The 21,574-nt window shown below is 38.3% G+C and overlaps 1 protein-coding gene across 1 annotated transcript in view; it reads right to left on the reverse strand.

Annotated features, from left to right (window-relative positions):
• The window catches only part of MDN1 (midasin AAA ATPase 1), an 87,070-nt gene that overhangs the window by 49,215 nt on the left and 16,281 nt on the right, over positions 1-21,574 (reverse strand). Inside the window, exons 14-40 of the mRNA XM_031057598.1 lie at positions 21,041-21,189; positions 20,880-20,940; positions 20,175-20,386; positions 18,633-18,736; positions 17,517-17,661; positions 16,766-16,862; positions 15,412-15,525; positions 14,640-14,787; positions 14,365-14,475; positions 13,395-13,546; positions 12,759-12,937; positions 12,189-12,397; positions 10,967-11,113; positions 10,095-10,236; positions 9,806-9,940; positions 9,591-9,729; positions 8,489-8,627; positions 8,267-8,397; positions 7,633-7,777; positions 6,429-6,558; positions 5,648-5,878; positions 4,732-4,929; positions 3,076-3,284; positions 2,421-2,543; positions 1,343-1,540; positions 1,145-1,252; positions 393-581 (exon numbers count right to left, since the gene is read on the reverse strand). Coding sequence (XP_030913458.1) covers positions 393-581; positions 1,145-1,252; positions 1,343-1,540; positions 2,421-2,543; positions 3,076-3,284; positions 4,732-4,929; positions 5,648-5,878; positions 6,429-6,558; positions 7,633-7,777; positions 8,267-8,397; positions 8,489-8,627; positions 9,591-9,729; positions 9,806-9,940; positions 10,095-10,236; positions 10,967-11,113; positions 12,189-12,397; positions 12,759-12,937; positions 13,395-13,546; positions 14,365-14,475; positions 14,640-14,787; positions 15,412-15,525; positions 16,766-16,862; positions 17,517-17,661; positions 18,633-18,736; positions 20,175-20,386; positions 20,880-20,940; positions 21,041-21,189 — 4,045 coding nt within the window. The remainder of the gene's footprint in view (positions 1-392; positions 582-1,144; positions 1,253-1,342; positions 1,541-2,420; positions 2,544-3,075; positions 3,285-4,731; positions 4,930-5,647; positions 5,879-6,428; positions 6,559-7,632; positions 7,778-8,266; positions 8,398-8,488; positions 8,628-9,590; positions 9,730-9,805; positions 9,941-10,094; positions 10,237-10,966; positions 11,114-12,188; positions 12,398-12,758; positions 12,938-13,394; positions 13,547-14,364; positions 14,476-14,639; positions 14,788-15,411; positions 15,526-16,765; positions 16,863-17,516; positions 17,662-18,632; positions 18,737-20,174; positions 20,387-20,879; positions 20,941-21,040; positions 21,190-21,574) is intronic.

Raw genomic sequence — 21,574 nt, forward strand, 5'->3', positions numbered from 1 at the left:
ACTTCCCAGTTTAATACCATTTAAATGGTGTGAAATTAAACAAAAGCACACGATTTCTAAGCAAGAGAGGGATAAGTAGGTAGCAAACATTATTATTTAATACAGAACCACACAGGAATATGATATATTTTACTTTAAGTCCTTGGTTATTCTACTCACCTTCATTTACATCAGCTGTCTGCTTTTATACTAATTAAATTGATACTTCAAATGGCAAGGGGAACAGGTATCTACAGCAAACCCCAAAACTCCAAACAAACCTACTTCTAATTTTTAAGAGATAAATATTTACAAATGAATTGCAAGGAATCTTCAAAGTGGAGATCTATACTTGGATTTCTATAAATATATCCTCACCATCTAAAGAGAAAGGAAGAAGAACAATGGTTCACCTTTTCTTTGTCTTCTCTGGTTCTCATTCTTTCTCCATATACCAAAAACACATGCTGGCCTGGATCATAACATCCTGGTGACTGGTCAACAAGCATAAGCTGGCACCAGCGGAAAAGATCACGTAAGTTGAACTCCCAGGGTCCTCCTTTCTGTCCCCACTTTTTTTCAGCCATTACTTCTTTTTCAATCTGAAAAAAAAAGGTAGTAAGTAAAAAAAAAATCTTTGATTCCATCCACATGCTGGTCTTCAAATATTTTTTAAATGTCAATTGAACTTCTGCCTTTGGCACTGCTTACAAGACAAAGACAACTGAAAGAGCAGGCTGAATTTACTTTGCTGAAGATATGTCAGGAACTAAAGCTTGATTTAGTTTGCCTCTTGCTGTTTCTCTTAACATACAGCTCGATTTTGCAGTTTACTGTTGCACTCTTATAAATGAATATGCAGTAAGATGCTGACACAAGAGATTTTACCTAAGGTGACAGAATACTACTTTCTCCTGTGTATGTATGTTTTATCTTCCGTGAAAAACAGTGCCTCATCAAATATCAACAAGACATCTGATTGACATGGCACAAGAATTCAGATTTAGTGGTGTTCTTTACTTTCCTCTGCATATATTTCCATCCCTCTTTTTTTTACCCACACACTTCTCTATAAAAATGCTTGGAAATAAAACATTATACTTAATTTTTTTCTACTTACTGCATTCTGCCTACTTCTACAGAAAAGAAATTCAAATATGTTTACCTTGTTATTGAAAGCAACCATTTTAGCAATAATGGTTTTATCAATAGCAGGAAACAATGTATTCCCAATAAACTTCATATCTTCTGCTGACAGTGGATCAACATACACCTGTAAAATCAAGAGAATTCAGATGCTTATAAAGTCAGAAACCTGTAAGACAGGATCGTGATGTAGTTGAAACCAAACAAATAAGCTTGCCTGTGTAAATCTATTAAGAAAGGACTTGGGGAGACCCTTCCTTCCACCTCCTTGTCTGTATGGATTCTGGCATCCAAAAATCTTCGTTGTCTTGTGCTGTACATGAAAATTCATTCCCAGTTCTGGAACATAAATCTCAGCTCTGTGGTCAAAGCACGCATTTAGCCCCTCTAACACAGACTGAGAAGCCAGATTCAACTGAGGAAAGAAAGAAGGATACAATATTAATGCTCCAAAAAAAATTTTTGCATAATCTCTAGTCTAATAGTCTGGGATATATAGAAGGCAAAATTCCATTTCATTGCTGTTCTAGAACTAAGACAAGTTATTACCACCAGCTAGACTGTTATTATACTCGAGCAACTACCATTTCCTTATGTTCACTTGTTATTTGTACTATTTTTTTTCACTGTGATAACAAAACAATTCTCCATTGTAAAACCTGCATTTTCAAGACTTTTTTTCTAAATTTATGTTCATACATTTGTGGCGCTCAGAGCATTTTGTTTGTTTAAATTCAGGCAGTCTCTAGTGGTTGTTTGAAGTGACATTGTTCTCAATAGGGGAAAAAAGGAGGTTTACAAGGAGCTAAAGAACTGAAGATTTTGCACTCTGCAGTAATTAGAGTGCATATTGCCAAGAAGGCAGATCTGTGCACACACATGCTTGAAAGCACTTGCTACAGGGCACATGACAAACCTTGCATGGCAGAAAAGCTTATACTGGCAAGATGGAACTCTTCCCCATCTCAATTAAATCAGTAACCAACACAGTATATTAGTCCCCAAAAAAACACCTTCTATTTCAGTGAAATTGCATCCATAAAGAACACTTGTACCAAACATCTGTTGACATTCTTCTCTAAAAACTTTCAAATCCAAATCAAACCTATCCTTGGTTTTCTGCAATAATTTAAGCTGGGATTCAATCCTTGTTCTCTTTCCTCAAGGAAGTCTAGTCATCACCTGCCTCCAAGAAGGGGGTCATCAGCACTCAAAGGTATTTATTCCACAAGGCAAATCACCAAATTTGCTCTTCTAGAACATTCCATTTTATTTGTCCTCAAACCTGAATTTACCTCATCTAAGACAATCCAGTGTCCAGCCTTTAATGCTGCTAACAGTGGTCCATCACGCCAGGCAAATTCTCCTCCCTTCCCACCTTCGACAGGCAAGTCTGTCCCAAATAAGTCTGTCACATCCTTTGGGAGTAAAGAACAGAATGGGGGAGTTGAGGAATGACAAAATTTAACAGAGGTTCATAAACAGCATTTGTTAACTTTACTTAACATTTTCTCCCTTCCCTTTTAATATGTACACTTTAGATCTAATTAATAATTTTCAGCAATTGCAAAATGCTGAAAGCTTTTTCATTATAGACTCCAGTGACCAGGTGCAATATTTAAAAACAAAAATTTAAATTGCAACAGAAAAGCTAAAAAGCCTTAAAGCTAGTTTTGAGTAATGTTGCAGAAGCCAAGAAAAACACATTAGACAAAGATAAGCATGGCTTCACCTGAAAAGAACAGAAATATCTGGAAACTGGCATTCACTCACAGAAGCTTACTGCTCTGTCTGCTGACCCCTCCCATTCAGTTTTGAGACCACTGAGACCAAGAAGGAAAAACTGACATTTCAGACACAGTGCCACAGTTAAAGAGAACTGCACTTTAAAAGCTATACAAAGCTTCTACCCTGCCATAAACACCAAGTAATGAAGATAATTTATTCTACCGTTTGCTCAGACAGGTTGATTCGAACAAGACAGTTCCCTGAGGCTTTTGCCAGGGCAGCAACCAGGCTGGTCTTGCCCACTCCTGGTGAGCCCTCCAACAGAATAGGTTTGTTAAGCTGTAGGGCTCTTAAGAGCCTTTGTGCATTCACTGCTGTAGTCCCAGCATTTAAAGCATAATCTGTCATGTTGTTCCTCTGGAGAACAGGGCCTAAAATGAAGGAAAGATAAACCAGAAAACAATTAAACAATTAAAGAATGCTTATGCTGGAGGTGCTGACAGTGTGCCTCTGAATGAGCCCACTCTGTCTGTAAACTGCTGATCTCAGTGCAGCAAGTAATGGAGATCCAGCTTGTATGCCATTCTTGGAGATGTGGTACATAGATTTTACTTGACCCACAGCTGCATCTCAGCTTATCTCCACATATTTATATTGAATTTTGCAAAATAAGCATATGGACATAGGATTTATTTTGCCGTGAAACCTCAATACCTCCTGGTTCATGACTTAAAGTAGAGATCTATCCCTGAACAAACATAAATGTGTTCTTGCACTTCAGTCGTATGGATCTAAAACTCAGAAGCAGTTCTTGAAAAGTTGACACTGAGGGATACAATCCAGTCATGCTCCAGAATAACATATTAATCTGCTCCATACACTGCCACTTCTGTGAAGGAACATCCCCTTAATTAAAAGTTTGCTTCTCCTTTACTGTTATTATGGCATAGAGTGGGGAGACAGCACAGAACTTGTCTGCCAAATTCCAGCCAGTATAGCTCCTTGGGCATCACTCCCCCAAATGTGTAATACAGCATTTCTCATGTATGCAAGATATTAATCACCAATGCATCCTACACAAACGGATACCTCTTTACTAGAAAAGGGATCCAAAGAGATTCCTTTTGTGAACTTATCAGCAGAGGGGAGCTAAGCAATTTACAAAAAAGCTTTACTTTGTACAATTTTATGCATGACTAACACAATCCATGAATGCCAGAAAGTTAAATATGAACAATTAATACAGTATTAGGAACACACAGGTCCATGCGCTAAAAACTAACCAGCTGAATTAGAAAGCTCAGTCATCACTTTTTAGTCTTGTTGTGGTATTTTAAGGGTAAGCAGCAGTGTTTTGTTAGTTCCATTTGCATTTTTTTGTCCCATGAGGAACTGAAATGAAGAGATTTAATGATTTTGCCAAAATTGCAGCAAATCTTTGAGAGCCTAGAGCAAGGCATAGCATCAACCTCCATTCTGTTTAGCTTTGTACTCAGGACCCCTGGTTTCCACACTTGGCACAAGGGCCAGGATGAGCTGCAGCTTTAGTTAGTGGAAGTTAACAGGTCTTTTGAGCATGCAAAAGTGACAGAAAATCACAACTCAAAATTTAACAAAAGCTTTGTTACACAAGAAAAGTCTATGAAAATTAGGCCATTAAGAAGTAATGAAAAAAGAGAATGAACAGATGTGTCTTAATAAATGTGACTTGAGTAGTAATCTACACATTTGCAGGCAGAAAAGGGATTTTTCTAAAGTTTAAGAACTAATGAATTGTTCTATGATGGTTCAGGTATCCTGCTTAGATCTAGTGAATAACAAAACTACTGAAAATATAAATAACAGAATAAATGTCCACCCACTCCCACAGTCTCTTGCCTCTTGGAATAAAAAACGGGTGAATTCCCATAAAGTTGTCCGTCCATACAAACTCTTTTTCCTTCGTTCTGTCATAAATCTTCAGTTCATTCTTCTGATAATCAGTCAGCTCAAAGAATTGACTCATTTTGTCATGTAAGAATGTCAGGCATTTCTCGCGAGCTAATAAAGCTGTATCAGCTGAGCAGGATGTTGTACCTGTAATTAGGAAAGTAAAATGTGTTTCAAAACATAACTAGGCACAATTATCTTATGACAAGAAACTCATCCCTTCATGTGCATGCAGGTTTATATTTTATTTTAATGTTTTCAGTGCTTCCAGTACTATTTACCATGGACAGATTGTTCTGTGAGCCCAGAACTGAAGGATATCATATTTCCAACCCAGTTTCTTCTACTGTCACAATCATCCTGATACCTTGCCATGGGCCCCCCCAGGCTTTCTTTTCTGGCATTTCTTGTGCCTTCCACTTTTCCTCCTCTCCCTTATCTACTATTTATCAGCTGGGCCAGCAGCCAAACACACAAAGATGCATTCTCAGCTATGTGCACGGTACAGGCCAGCACAGACAGATGCTGACATGTGCAGTGGGAGAGCATGAGAGCATAATATGTGCTCAAGTACTGTATCAGCTCAGTAAAACCACATCAACTCAATAAAAACCACAGGTTTTCTTAATTTGTGAGCTAGCCTTTGTAATATTATTAATCCCTCTAATTTACTTCAGCTTGCTCTATTACTTAAACTCTTGCTGTAACACAGAAAAGGCACATGATATACAGAAGGTTGTCAGATGGAAGTGAAAGCATCTCATGGAAGAGTCCCATGCTGCCCCAAAGCATTTTGTTTGCATTTAACTAAAAACATTAATAGAGTTTCATCTTTTCTGCTACCAAATGAGCACTGAAGACTTACCTGATCCTATTCCATCAATATACACCAAACACGCAGCATGGATAAAAGACATCCACGGAGAAATGTTAAGGTGGCTGCATCCCTTGGCAGAATTTGTCTCATCCTCTGCCATGACATTCATAAAATTAACCCAGGCCAAGATGTCTCTCACACTGAGAATACACTGGCGACCAAACTCTTGATTGGTCAGCCATTCAACAAAGTCCATCATGAGTTCTGCTATGTCTGCCCCTAAAAAAAATTTTAAAACAAACAAACAAACCAACCACCAAATAAATATGAGTTACCATTTTTTGGTCACATCTGCTACACTGTTTTAAAACATCTTTAAGGCAGGTACAGCTGCATGAGCAATGTAGATGGGTACTCTTTATCCTAGAAACAGAATAAGAGAAAGCTCCTGTCCGAGCTCTTGTTACAGATGCTTGTAAATTCAGGTAACAAGACAGCATCACATGACTAGCACTAACAGTGCAGCTGCTGGCAGAAAGTGAAGTGCCAGTTCTTTCAACACTCTATACTAAAACCAAGCTGGGACACTGAAGGACTGGGGATAGTTCAGCTACCTGGATGGTGAAGTAAACACAGCCCTGAATTTACTTCTGGCTAGACATATAAGATACACAGAGAAGGACAAATTCCAGAATATAGCACACTGTCCTCAGGGAGAAACATAGCAGAAAAAAGGTGACAGTGTGTACACCCTGAGGAAAGACTGGCAGCCTCCAAAACTCCTTACTTTCTTAGCAATATTTGAGTATCAACACACAGAAATACCTACCCTTGTGGTTTATTGCACCCAGAGACAATCCTGGATGAAGATTGTGTTTTACAATTTGTATCAAATCATCGCGGCCATTGCTCTGTGGACACCAAATTTCTGTAAATCTGTTGCGCAGTGCAGGGGAAAGCTGCAAACAAGCAGAGTGACAGAGCAATTAAAGTAAAGATTCATTTACAACATCGTCCCTGAAGGTCAGTTAACAACAGCCTTGCAGTCACTGTACTTGTAAACAATAAATAAAATTAACAAGATAGATACTTCCTTCTAATTTTGACAGAGACACTTCGTAAGAAAATCTTTGAAAGAAGATTTTTAAGACTTCTAGTAGTGGCATCAATTCAGGAAATGGGTGATATAGAAAGTTCAAAAGAATATGGGAAGAAACTGAGTTGGTCTGCAATCACCAAAGCTCCGTTTCATTGTAGGACATGGAAATTCACCTTCAATTACAGCTCGTTTCTTTAATTCCTCTCTTCCTTGGCTGAATTGGTCAAACAAAAATTAGTAGCAAATATGCAATCCAGAAATAAATCCTACTTAAACACATGGCTTCAATGAGTGGTTCTCTACTTCAGAAACCTCTACTTTAAATGGAGTACCCATCTTATTTTGAATAAAAGAGCTTTTGGTTCTTTTTTATAAACCTAGCTTCCAACACTGCTTAAAGGTTGCAGGGTTTTATTGTCTAATGGGTTTTTTAAACATGTTTTAAATTACTTAATTCTCAACTTGAGAAACAAATTTTTTCATTTAATGAAAAAGCTTTTTTGGGATGTGATGTTCATTATTCACTAAGAAACACAAGATGACCATCACTTTCTGAACATCATTAAGGAGAAAAATCTGCTATGCAACTTTGTACTACCCCAGAGACCTGGACTTACTTACTTCACAAGCCACAGCTCTTGTACTTGAATATTCTATATACCAAGACTAACTAGGGTATTTAGAGGCCTGAAGCTTCCTTTGACATTTTGCTGAGTAGTCATTTATAATGCCAAAGTATTCATTTATAATGCCACAGAAGTGGCAGAAAACAGATTCACCCCAATCCTCCTTTAAAGCAATGAAGCAGATGCCAACTAGAAAGCACTGGATGCCAGAACTGGCATGATGCATTTTTGCATTGCACCTCCAACCACTTAATGGTCAGTAATGACCAGAAGATGCATGCTGTACTTCCAGATGATTTGGCATTTACCTCTTTTTTCCCAAAGTCACCTCCTGGGTTCATGGTTGCAAGGATACGGAATTTCTTTCCTGCAACTAACAGTTCTACTTCATTCTCCTCATCATCTTGGCCACCTTTTTCAGCAAGTACCAATGTCTTTTCAGCTTCCAGAACGCTAGAGAGAAGGTAAAAAAAAATATTGTTTAAATTTTGCTCCACACTTCAAAAGATCACTTAAAAATGAAAATCACATTAATTGGCCTGGATAAACTTTCCTTTACCCAATATAATGGGTAACAGAAAAGACTAAAATGAGGAATACTGCTGCAAACAGATCATGAAGTTCAATTTATATTTCAGTTGTTCTAGGGGTTTTCTTTACACACACACAAAAGAGGGGGAAAACCAGATTTTGTCCTGGGATTTGACAAGACATACATAATTTCAAGAGCTCTCTGGCAGGTTGAAAACATTAATACTGCAAATGGTAAACTAGAGATTTTATTTTCAAGTTTTATTTGTACCATTGTCCTTTTCAGCAAGAGAGCAGCCCACCTAAGCCAGGAAACAAAAGTGCCTAAAAGAAGTCAGATTTACCCCACTTATGTTTGGATAATGAACAGGCACATTGAGGATGCTTAGTACTACCACATTTCAGACATACCTGTTAAGCCGCTCTAGTACAGAATCATCAGCTAAAGAAATCTCATCAAGGAGGAAAAAACCCTCCTCCTTCATTGCTAAAACAAGAGGTCCATCACACCACTCAAAGAGTCTAGAACCATCAGATTCCTCCTAAGAAATGGAAAAGAAAGTGAGAAGTGGTAACTGCTACTTTTTACTTCCATGGTGACACCATCCAAGGTATTACTGGTGCAAGACAAACCTGCTCCTTGGACCTCTGCCTGACTGGTCGCAGCCCTCCCAGGAAGTCTGATGTCTCCATGTGCAGGTGGCAGTTCACTGAGTACAGCTTCTGATCTGCTAATGCTGCAAAGATCTGACAAATGGTGGTTTTACCACACCTACAACCAAGTAATTTGATTAAAAAGGATGAATTAAAAAAAAGACGCAAACTAAGCAATCAGCTCACTTTGGACAGGATTCATACTTTCATTGAAGAGTTATGAGTCAAAGGCCCAGCATGCAAATTTTCTTCTGCTCCCTTCCTTGAAAGAAATGTATGCAAAGTGAAGCCATTTTTGGCACAACTGTTGCTGATTTGCACAAGAGACCTTTTAAAATTAAATTAAATTAAAATCAATTAAATTTAAATCAATAGCTGGATTGATGGATTTCTGCATGTTCAAAGTCAAAATGATTTCAGCTTGCCCTTCAAGATACTCAACCAGCCTATCATTTCACTGAACTGGAAATGCTACATGTCCAGACCAAGCCTAAGTCTGATGGAATAAACTGCTGAGCGTCTAGTTTTCATTTACTACCCAAGTAAATTTTCCTTCTCTCTTTTCTTGCATTTTTTTTCTTTCTCTTCCATAAAAATTTACTCTACAAATTTATAACCAGCACAAGAGCAGACAGTATCTACTTCCATGACCTCCACTACAACATATGAGGTGGAGAAGTGGTAGCAAGATTATATTCAAGCTCATAAAACATGCAAATTGAATGTGCTCTTGAAGAGAAAAAATATCACAATACCCCAAAAGCAGCCCCTCCCTGTGAGGCACAGTGAGATTCTACAGGGGAACTTGAAAGCTGGGGACAGAAGACAGTTCACTTTCATTTTCCTCCTTTTATGTAACTTCTAGGTAGTTACACAGTGCAGATGAACCCATCAAAGACACAGGTTAAATGAGATGCATCTGCTTCCCCTCAGAAAGGAACTGTGAAAAACAGCAGCTGCAAGTCTGCTATGAGACAGGCTCAAATCAAAACATCCCAGATGAAAGCAGAACTGAAGCCCACACAATCATTTTGTCTCCAGCTCAGCAGCTGGTACAGAACACCATAAAAAGCAAGATTACCCAGTGTCTCCCACCAGCAGTACTGGTTCACCAAACTCCAGGGCTCGTCCCACCAAAATGGCAAGTCTCCTCATCCCTTGAGTCCAGACAACATGGCTGAAATCACTGTCCATCACTGACATCCATGTGGAAGACTTAGCTGCACAACACAAAGCAATCAATCAGCTTCAGTCCCATCTAGAGATCTACCAGTGGGGCCCCTCTAGGAAACTCACCCAGTAGCTTTTTGACACTTTCCCCTGAGAAGAGAGACTCAGGATATATTTTTTTCTTGAAGTGTTTTTCAATGACATTTTGAATGACATCCACCTCCTCCTGTTTCCTGACTCTACCTGCCAGAAGCATAAAACCTACAAAACAGAGGAAGAGAGAAAGCAATTACTACCTGGGTAATTATTACCCAGGTAATTTTGTTAGCTGGGTAAACAAATATTTACACTTAAGAAGTGGGGACTGGAAAGCAATTCTACAGACACTTAGAAAAGCTGGGGCAGCAGAGCTCACCATCATTTGCTAGGTGCTGAAGCCAGTCATACTCCTTCTGCAGCTGCTCTGCCAGCCGGTACCTCTCAGCCCAGCGGAACAGATCCCGCAGGGTAATGAATCCGTGCTTCCCGGCAAACACCGTGGAACCTCTGCGGTAAGACTGCCACAAGAACAAATGTGAAGTATTTTTTCATCAACCTGTCCAAATACTCCTAGCAAAGCTAATCACCCCTCTCTGCAGTGACATTGCAACAAGAAAATTCCATGAAAAACTACCAAAAAAAGTTCAGCAGAGCCACAACATCTAAACACTAACTCCTTTTAGGCAGGTATTTGATGAGCATCAGGAACTAAATAATTTAGATCACAGTAATTTTTTAAAAACCAACTAAGAATAAAATAGGTACCTGGAATAAAACAAAATCCAGTTTGTGCTGCAGTAATTGCTTTTAAACACAAGATAGTTTTAGCTACATATTAAGTGTCAAATATCTGGTGAATACAGGAGTATCTGAACTTACCAACTATTACTGCGTAAAAATAATACCAAATTTCACACGACCCAAAGACCCCTACAAATCCAATACTGTGCTTTGGTTCCAGAGCAAGGGATAATTCTACACACTAAATCCCAAGGTGTCTGTTTTTTTGGTGGGTTGTTTTTTTTTTTTTTTTTTGCTCCTAGCTTTCTCTCAAATCTGACATCACCTTCCCTAGCCTTAGTCTTAACCACTGAAAATTAGTACCTTGGTGGGTTCTCTCTGTGATTTAGGATTTTAAATATCCTTCAGCTAACAATACCACCCCCCGAAGGAATTTCTATTTCTTTGTGCATGCTACTTTGAAGTATGTTTGCGTTTCTTATGTTAAAAGAAAAAATACTCTCATACTTGCAGGTCTAACATGACTTTGACAAGCTTGCTGCAGTAAGAAGGTGGCAAACTGCATCGCTTGTGCAGGATGGTTTCCAGTTCAGCACTTGGCAGTTCATCAAAATGCAGCTCCACAAAACGATTTCTGAAGGCTCTGGACAAAACCTAAAATATGAGACCACACCACTGTTTGAACTTTTTCCTTTGATATTGCTCATAGATGTTCCCCTACACATCCAAAGGAAATAAGGAAAGTGTCACAGCATACAAATTAACACACACACACATAAACACTGAAAGAAAGCATAAGAGACAGACTGGATGAGGAAAAAGCTTTAAAATGGACTGGGTGTTTTAAGGGCATAGGCAGCTAAGCACTACAAAGCCACAAGCTCACTCTCCCTACAATGGGAGTATTGGAAGGGTAAAAGTGATAAAACTTTTAGGCTGAGACAGTTTCATAGGTAAAGCAAAAGGTGCATATGCAAGCAAAGAAAATTAGCAATTCATTCATCACTTCACATCAATAGGCAAGTATTCCGCCATCTCCAGGAAATAAGGGCTTCATCACATACCAGTGTTATTTAGGGAAACAAACACTGAACACCCCTTCTCCTTCCTCCTCCCCCCAGGTATGACTGCTGAGCACAGTGTCATATGACATGGAACATCCCTTTGGGCAGCTGGGGTCAGCTGTCCCAGCTGGGTCCCATCACAGCTTCTCATGCACCCCGCACCTACTCCACAAGTTCATGGGGCAGTGTGAGAAGCACAAAAGGCCTTGAATCTGCGCAAGCTTTGCCCAGCAATCATTAAGACGTCCCTGTGCTATCAACACTGTTTTGATCGCAAATTCAAAGCACAGCACCACACCAGTCACCATTAAGAAAATCACCTATTCCAGACAAGAAACAGTACAAAATGGACTTCTAAAGCCTAAGTAGAATCGCTTTTCTAGTGCTCTTGGACAAGAAATTCAAGCATAACATACTTGAACTCTGGGTCACTAAATCACTTAAATCTCAAAACGTCCTAAAATTAATTAGAACTTGTGTATCCATGAAACAAGCAACTCACCTAAACAGAGCCCAGCTGTAGTGACAGTCCACAGCCACCTCAGCTCTCTCCCACTTGAAAGATTCACGATGCTACACATCATAACATTTTCACATCACACTTTATGTATGAGAGATTAACTCCCTAAAGTCTTGGCTACCCAAAAGGAACAGATCATACAGACCTTTCTGCCACCATAGAGACCTGGAGGGTTCTGTGTGGCAAACAGCATGAAGCGAGGGTGAGCTTTGACAACCTCCTGAGTCTCAGTAATGAACAGCTCCCTGTTATCATCCAACAAGCGGTTGAGAGCCTCCAGAACATCAGTGGGAGCCAAATTCAACTCATCTAGAACAATCCAGTAGCCCTTTCTCATTGCATCTATGAGAATGCCTTGGGGGGAACAGAAAAATGCCTAGTTAAAAACCTTATAAAGCAAATCTAACAGAAGCACGCACTCAGATACTTTCAGCAACCCATTTCATGCAGGATGAACACTAATCCAGAGAAGGAAGCAACAGTATTGTTTAAACTGTTGGCTTAGCATCTTTAGGTCCCATGGGACAAGCACAATCAGACTTTCCAAAATTCATTGAAATTCACAAGTGATGATCATTAAATTGCAACCACTAACTTTATGACAGGTCATCTCTCCATTGTAATAAACCAGACAAGTTAATCAGAAAAGGGGAAAAAAAACCCCAGCCACTGAAATGAGACAGGAATTTGGAGTATATAGAACAGGCTCACTTACCTTCCTTAAATACCAGCTTTCCAGAGGCATCTGATGTGTAACAGCCAATATATTCTTGGATATCAGTATGCTCATGGTTGTTAATCCTTACACAATGATTCCCAGTAGCAGCAGCCAACCAGCGAATTAAACTGGTTTTACCAACAGAGGTCTCTCCTTGAATCAGTACTGGATGAGTCCTAAAAGCCATGACCAAAATAGTGGGTTAGAAGCATGAGCCATGACTTTCTCACACACAGGATGTGAACATTGTTAAATCACACTATCAAAACACCACCACTTAACTCATTTGGGGTATCCAAGATCACACATAGGGAAATATAAATATCTTTACTCCCAAGTGCTAACAGCTACCCATGAAGCTTTTCATGGCAGTGCAAAATAAGCAGGTTACTCTAACTGCAAATTTCTAGATCACAATTTAAATAAAACTAGGTATGGCAGTAAGATGATTTAAGGAAACAAGAAACACATGTATAAATTTCAAGTCACTCCATAATGAAAAGTTAACTGTAAAGTAGAAGGAAAATAGACATTATTCATCCAAACAATAATGATTAGAGGGACACCAACAACTCAAGGCCTAAACAAACATAATTACATTATTTTTTTAAGTTAAGAAGTTAAAACACTTACCCTGCAGACACAACCCTGACAATGTCCTTCAGATTAAGCTTAACTGAAGGGGTGAGCACATAACTCTCATCTACTGTAGGTTCTTTGTCCCCAGCTGAAATCCAGTACCCTTCTATAAGTATGAAACTCCCTCCTTTAGGTTTCGGTATTTGCTAAGGAGACATGATAGAAAGAACAGATTATACAGATGGGTTTCAATTTGCTAATGAAAACAACTACGTTACACCACTGCTACATATTCTCTAAAGAAATTTTAAATTAATCCCTGAGCACTCCTGCAGTAACCACTGTCCCCTTGCCACAGAATGCAAATTACAGGAAAAACCTGACCAGATTATTTCAGGGTCATGAAGCAGAAATCTTTGCCAGTGGCATGAAGATAGAAATGTCTCAAGAGTCTTAGCACTGAATTTTGAAGGGCATTTACAAGCAGGAGCTTTGCTTTAATTTTTTAAAATATATTTATACACATTTTCCAGCATGAAAGAGTTTATTTTGAAACAAATACCCATCTCTTTAAATGGCTTCCCCATCCCCCATGCAAACTCATGCTGGGTTCCCAGCACTACTGACATTCTTCCTTTCCCATAAGAGACAAAGCACAGATGCTTCTTCATATCCATATGTTCTGCATTCAGCCTAAAAATATAAAGCCTGAGAAAGCTTGTCCAAAGTCTGTGAAAGCTTTACAGTTGGAACCACTGCATTAAGCTGCCTACATTCCACAGTGCTTTAATTATTCAGGCTTCCAAATTTCTTCAAATTAACAAATAAAACCAGCTAACACATCAACATTCAAGCAAAGAAAAAAACTAGAAAAGAACAGCTTTAATTTTTTCCACTTCTTAACTTTGTAAAATGAAAAACAGAACTGCAAGAATGAAATGTAGAGAAAAAACGAGGGAAGACAACTCAAAATAAATTCTACTTTAAATACTAGACAGCTCTTCATAATCTTAGCGCTGCTTACCTGCTTGAGAAGACTTTTGATGTTGCCAGAAACTATATGCTGGCATATTAGCTTTTGAACCACTGGGTGAGAACCTCTGTCAAGCTGTGTCAGGAAACTCAAACAGAAGCCCTAAGAAGAAGAATTATTTTCAGTTATAACATGAAAAATAGGGAAAAAACATACAGATTAAAGAACCATTTCTGTTCAATACTGAACTTAGAGAAGATTATCTTTTACCCAAACAACCTCTGCAGTGAATACACACTGAAATACATGCCAGCCCAGGTAATCACCTCATACAGGGAGCGTGCTATGCTGCCACATGGATTAGATGCTGCAAATCTCAGTGCCCTGCACAGGGTACGGAGACTGTAGTGAGGTCTGTGGCCAGTTCCATCCACCAGCTTGGTTTCTGCTTCCTTTCTCACAGACAAATAAAAGCTGCAAAAATACAGTTACATAGAGCTGTTACTGATCAGACCACTGCTCCAAGGAATCAAAGCCCAAGTATGAACACTTCAGTTTATCCCCAACTGTTACTTTTCTCAAAAGCTCCAGGTTAGGAAAGCCATGCCAAGCTCTGCCATCTGTAGAGTCAGTGAAGCACAGCAACAGAGTATTTTTAGAGCCATATTTCTGACAGAGCTCAATATACAGAGAGTGTCTATAAACTCCAACTATTCTAAACATGAGATAGTTCACCTTACACTAAGGGAAAGAAAGGTAACTCTAGACAAACACACAAGACTTTCTTCAGAATTATCTACAGAAGCAAACCATTGTAGTTTCTCAGACGTGAAAGAGGACTGAAACAACAATGCTATTTAACTGGTGCCACCAAGAAAACAATTCTGAGTTTCAAAAAATTAAAATCTCCTTCCCACAAATACAGAAACCTGCAGAATTAAGAAGATGAATGTCTCTACTCTTCGTTTCCTACAACTGTGCCAACTGCTGCAGAGTATTATAGTGTTTCCCAAAGCAGTCTAACCACAGACTATTGTCACATACTTACTTTTTGTGACTTATTTCATCAAGAATTTAAAAATATTACAGTCAACTTACTTCACAATTCCTTGTACTGTATTTTTGCTCACATTCAAGCTTCTCAGATAATCCATTATAAGAATCTGCAAGTCTCCTTCATTTCTCAATTCTTCTACATAAAGTTCAGTAAACCTGCAAGAATCAAATCAATCTGTAACACTTAAAACACCTGACCATATTGAAAAATCATATTATATATACATCTCATGGCATATAGCATTTTAAATTTTTAAGTAACAGAATACTGATTGTTAAAGCTGCAGACCTATAGATTGTCAAACCTACAGACAGGCTCAAGAACCAGAGCAGTTGAAAAATAAGGTATTACTAATACTTGCAAGTAATTTATCTGAATTAGTTTAACATCTTAGACTGATAGTGAACAGTGTGACTTAAATTACAATTTTAAACAATTTGCAATAGATACTCAAATGTTACAGCCTAAACAACGAAGTACTGACACAGCAGTAGCTATTCTTGACAAATAGTAGTAGGTATTTTTGACAAATAGAAATATAAATTCTTTTAAACTTAGCAAGTTATGCTGATGCTGAAGTCTCTTTTCCTCTGTATTACACTCATTTTCTTTCCTTTCACTATTCTGCAAGAGAGCCAAGAGCAATAAAGCCTTGCTTTGCCACTGATAACTAGAAAATTACTAGTTACACATAGCTGGTGCATCTCCAGAGTCTTGCCCAGCGTTTACGAATCTGGGAAGGGACTCCACATGCAACTTTTGGCACTCATGAGTGAAACTGCATCAAGGAGGAGATGTGTGCATACAGGAATAGGTAATGGTACTGAAGAATGGATTTACCACAATTCCAACTGCCTTGCCACAGCTTAAATGCCTTGAGACCACATATCAAATATTTTGAGTATCACACCTTGGTGCCACCATGCAAACCACCTTCCCTTTGAGTAAACAAGACTGGATATGCAGGTTTTTGCAAGGATCATCAAAACTTCTGAGTTAAGAGAAAGGCTGCTAAGCAGACATCAAGCACTTACCTGTCTTTTTCACTCCCATCAGGAACATAATGCTTTTAGCATTATACTGCAGTACCTGGGAATGCTGCAGTAGCATTCCCAGGTGCTGACAGCTTAAATGTGAGGGATAATAATTTCCTGCTCCCAATGACAACACTCTACACTACTGCTAGACCATTTGCTTATGGCTCAGCTACTTCCAAGTATTTTGCCGACTCTATGTCATGAAAAACCTTCACTATACATCTCTCACAAGCAGTAAATGAGTTTATACTTGCATCCTCAGGCTTCAGATAAAGCATTCTTTACTGGTAAACTCCTGAAACTAATTAAACTCTGAAAAAGACAGTGACTATTTTGTCCCAGAATCATTATTTCCTACCTGTTTCTTATTCCTAGAGGAAGATTTCTCTTTCCAACATCTGTAGCTGGATTCATGCAGGCAAACAAGCGAAAATCAGGGTGACGGACAAGAGGCTCTAAAGCAAAACAGAAATAAAAGACAAAGTTCATGATAAACACAGGATATTTATATGTTAAAATATGGTGTATCTGATCTAAGGCAATTTTCTATTGCTGCACTACTACATTTCCTTAAAAATGCCAGCATCAAGAATTTTCAGAGAATAATCCCATGTGATTTTATCAGAAGTACCTGCATCTTCACAACAGCCACAGGCAAGTAAAACTCTGACTTTTTTGTGTGTAGAAAGATGTCGTAACAACACTAAACATTTCAAACATTACGTGAGTTCTAAACTTGGAACTCCTTTTGCCTCTTTCAAAACAATAGCCAGTGCTTCCCTCAGCCAGAAGAAAATAAAGCCTGGGATGCTCACACAACATTTGCCTCTCTCTGTAGCTTTTGAGAGCAGCATTCAGCAACTGTAGTTTTTTATCTTTACATCCCTAAAGGGAGTTAACTATCTACACAGCAGTGCTCACACTGCTGTTGAGAACAGACCAGTGTTTTGGAACTCTTGCAAAGAAATATAAAATCTACAAAGAGCACATTGCTCTCTTGTGCACACATTCATTTTAATGGTAAATGATCTCAACTTATTTTGAGCTACATAGGATAGAGAACCCAGCTGCATACCAAGATAAGGCATAAGCAAGCATAGAAATAGTACCTGTGTCTCCTCTGTCTAGTAACACCAGTGAACCAGATGATCCTTCCAATAAACCACTCAGGCACTCCAAAGTCTCTGCTGCAGCCAAGTTAATCTCATCCAATAAAATCCACTCTCCTTTTTTTACTGCTTGTGCCAGAGTACCCTAAAAGCAAGATCAATTTGTTAATCACGTTGTCAGGAATGAAGCATCAACTGAAGCATTCAGATACTGGAATTACTTGGTGTGCAATCTATGGCTTGATTAGACAAATGGCAATTCCAGACCTTTTACAGCAGTAGCAGTTTTACTGCTCTCTCTCAATAACAGCAATCATTTTGCCAGTCACAGAAGTCACACAGTTATCATACCATTGTATCAGTTACCAGAAATATGACAGATTTAAGATCTCTTTTTTGTGCAATCTAGCACTGTGGTGCATAGGTGCAATACCACATGAGAATAAAGTTAATCTGAATAAATCCAAAGATTCAAGCAGTATTATGCTCCTAAGGAATCTGTACCCTATCAATTAACACTATATTAAGTCAGAGGTTCTCCAACTACTCACAAATACATTTTTCTATAGAGGACTGGTCAGCATTTCACACACTTTACATGAAATTTGAGAGAATATATTGAGATTATTGGGGTGACAATAAACAAGCATAAATAAACCTCATGTTTTTTCCTAATCACACATAATGTCTTCAAAACATATTACAGGTTTGAAACATTTGGAAAAATTACTTCTAGATAAACAGCACAGATTCTTAATATTAAATCCTTCACAGGAATCTCTAGTCAGAAGCAAGACCTACTGGAGACTGATCAAGAAGTTTTTTCTAATTTCCTAGAATTAAAAAGAAGATATGACATACTGATATTTTTGTCATACCAGTCCTAATTCCTGTTATACAGCACAGAATTAATGTGCTAGCATAAACCAGTCTCCACTGCCCATCGCACCACTGCTTCCTTGAATCTGCACACTTGATTTCATGGAGTTATCATGGCACACGTTTTACTTCATAGCATGGCTCTTGCCAGGAAGCAACTTATATAACACTGATTGCAAAGTCTTTTAAATACTTCTCCTTATTCCTCCTAGCATCAAAATGCAAATATCTAAATACCTCAACAAATGCAAAGAGAAGGGCATTTTCTGTCATTTTCATCTGTTGATGAGCATGATTCAGTTTAAGACCAAATGCCTCCCACTTTTCCTTCAGTGGTAAGCCTGCAAGAAAAGCAAATTTTAAGTTTGTATCATCAGAACAGTAGCACAAAAATGTTTCACAACAGTTTTTTAATCAAGTTGTTTCAAGCAGAGAGATACAAAAGTAAGCTCAAGCAACAAAAAAATTTAAGTCCTTCAGATGACAAACCACAAATTAAAAAAAGAATTTAATATTGTTGATTTGGTTTTCTGCATGTGTGGTTGTGGTTTTTTATTTTTTAAATTTAACTGTGCCCATATGTGAATAGTGCTCAGATAATTTGCTATTCATTCCCAGATGAGGAACAAATACTTATATTGCACTTTGTTCCAGCATGACTGTTACCACTGTCTAATTTCCAGAGACAGAAAGAGACATGTCAAAAAAATAAATCCAAATTTCTAACCCTTCTGACAGAACAGATTAATAATGAACACTTCAGTATCAATAATTAACATACTACTGCTTATCAGATAAACAATATTTACTATAGCACTGATTTCAGTTATTTGCTAAAATCCCTACCTGAGCTACATACAACATCAAAATTCCTTAAGAAACTTTGCAAGATTTCAGCTTGTCTTTATTTTAGGATTGTCAATTCCTGAAATAAGTCCAAGAACTCTTTACACTCTTTTTTTTACATTTGCAGGCATTTATTTTAGTTTCTGCATATTCAGAAGAACCAGTTAAAAGAAGAGTGAAGATAAAGTTCGTAATTACTTTTACTTAGCTCAAATGGAATGAAAGCAACAATTTCACTTGTTCTGCTGGTCTAGAACCAGAAACAACTCCAAGCAAGGCAAAGCATCAACATCACTTCAGCCCCAAAATGGGTTGTGAAGTATAAAACAAGAAGAACTTATTTGGAGATAAAACCACTCTGGAACAAAATAAAGCACCAGGCCAGTCAGCATCACTAACAGAGGAACCAAGGCAAAAGCAAGATCTTAAAAATAATTCTTACCCTAAAACAGTTATTACTTTGGGTTTGGTTCTGTTATTGTTGTTTTGCTTTGTTTTTTAAAAAGGACATGTTTGTGAGACACAGGCAGGTTCCAGGGCTGAAAGTGTGAATGCATTCACACAGAAGAGTGACACACAAACAAGCAGGACTGCTCCCCAGCACAGCAAACAAGTACTGAGTGGAGACCAGATGTCAAGGGTACCACAAGGCAGACAATCTCCACACTCTCAAACATAGCTAACAGCAGAGGTGAGTTAGAAAAAGGAAAAACAAAACAAACCCCAACCACTGTTCTAACACTGTTCAGAATGTCTCGTTGCAATGTTGACATTGCAATTCTCAAAACCAGAAAAAAAAAGATGTAATATAGGGGAAGGGAAAAAACCCTGGACATCAAACAAACACAAATTATAAGAATAAAATTCACCAGTATTCATCTACCCTCTGCATGGTTTAGCACTAATGTGTGTTTGATCCATCTGAAGTCTTACCAGATGCATTTTCTTTTACTTCTTTATTAATAGCAGATTTATGAATATGTTGCATTAGTTTTAGCAGATCATGCCAACGTTTCTGTCTGTAGCAAGTCTGAATGTGTCCCAAGAATGTTTGGTTTTTCTTCCTAGAGAATGTCTGAGAGAAGAGTTCTTCAAAAGACTCTCGCAGAGGGAGCCAGATCAGCTTGTTATCCACAGGCTTGTAACTGAAAAGAAGTAAAAGAGTAATTACTTATGTCAGACAGAGTCACTTGTGAACTTAAGAAAGACAACAAGTCCAAAACCAGCTACTTGAAACAACAATAAGCTGCATGGATGAACCCTTGTTTCTGAAGTTTTTTACTAAACTAACAAACTAAACAGAATTGCACATATTTAAATGCACCATGAGGTGATTTTGTAAAGACAGGAACACCCTGATAAGCAAAATATTCGCAATACTACCCAACAATCTGTCCAGTGAATATTACATCAGATATATATCGAACAGCTTAGCCATTTTTAAAGCCATTGGGCTGTGTTTTTGAACGACTTCATCACACACAGCTCTGCACATAATTCAGTGAAACTGCTCTGCTCTTCAGCAAGGACAAGAAGGTTTCTGCATGCAAACACGCTTATTAAGACATTTATCCTACTAGGTAACAGATACTGCCCATTTCTTCTGCAGAACAGACAAAACAGTGATCAGTGACTCACCCTCCTAAGAGATCTGCTGTGTCACTTTGTTGGTTCATGTTGACAACCCTCAAACGGTGTCCTTGAAACAGAGATGAAAAGCACCATCAACTTGCAGGTTTGTTCGTTTGCTGTTTTTCACATTATCTTCATGTAAGTTACAATTTTCACACATTATTTACCTGTAATATGAGCTAGATACTGGACTGCTGAGGTTTTGCCAGTTCCTGTTTCACCAACCAAGAGCACAGGCTCCCCTTTGACAACACACACTGCAAGCTGTTCAATCAGTACTGCAGATGGCCGTGTGGCAGCAAAGGTATGTTTTGCTCTGGAAAAACAAAGCAAGTTACCCAAACTAAAATTTATCAAGGAGCTCATTTCAATTTTACCTTTATTATTTTTTTAGTGGAGTGGTTTGATTTAGGATTTTTTTAATATAGGTCTGAAAAGAAATAGTTCTAAGATACCCTTCTAAGATACTCATTTTTCTCAAGATACAACCTAAAAATTAAGGGTTTCCAAATAACTTCCTGGCCAATGAAGTTACCAACACGTACAAAAATCTCCCTCGACCAAGGCAGAGCCACCACAATCATTTTATAACAGCTGTGGATCCACATTTTTTGAAGACACTCTAGTTCAGAGAAGCTGAAAATCTCTATGCTTTGGCTGCCAGAAGCATGATGCAGACACTCTTAAAAATACACCAGGTA

This window comes from Geospiza fortis, unplaced genomic scaffold, assembly GCF_000277835.1.
Source record: "Geospiza fortis unplaced genomic scaffold, GeoFor_1.0 scaffold264, whole genome shotgun sequence".
In the NCBI taxonomy this organism is placed as follows: Eukaryota; Metazoa; Chordata; class Aves; order Passeriformes; family Thraupidae; genus Geospiza; species Geospiza fortis.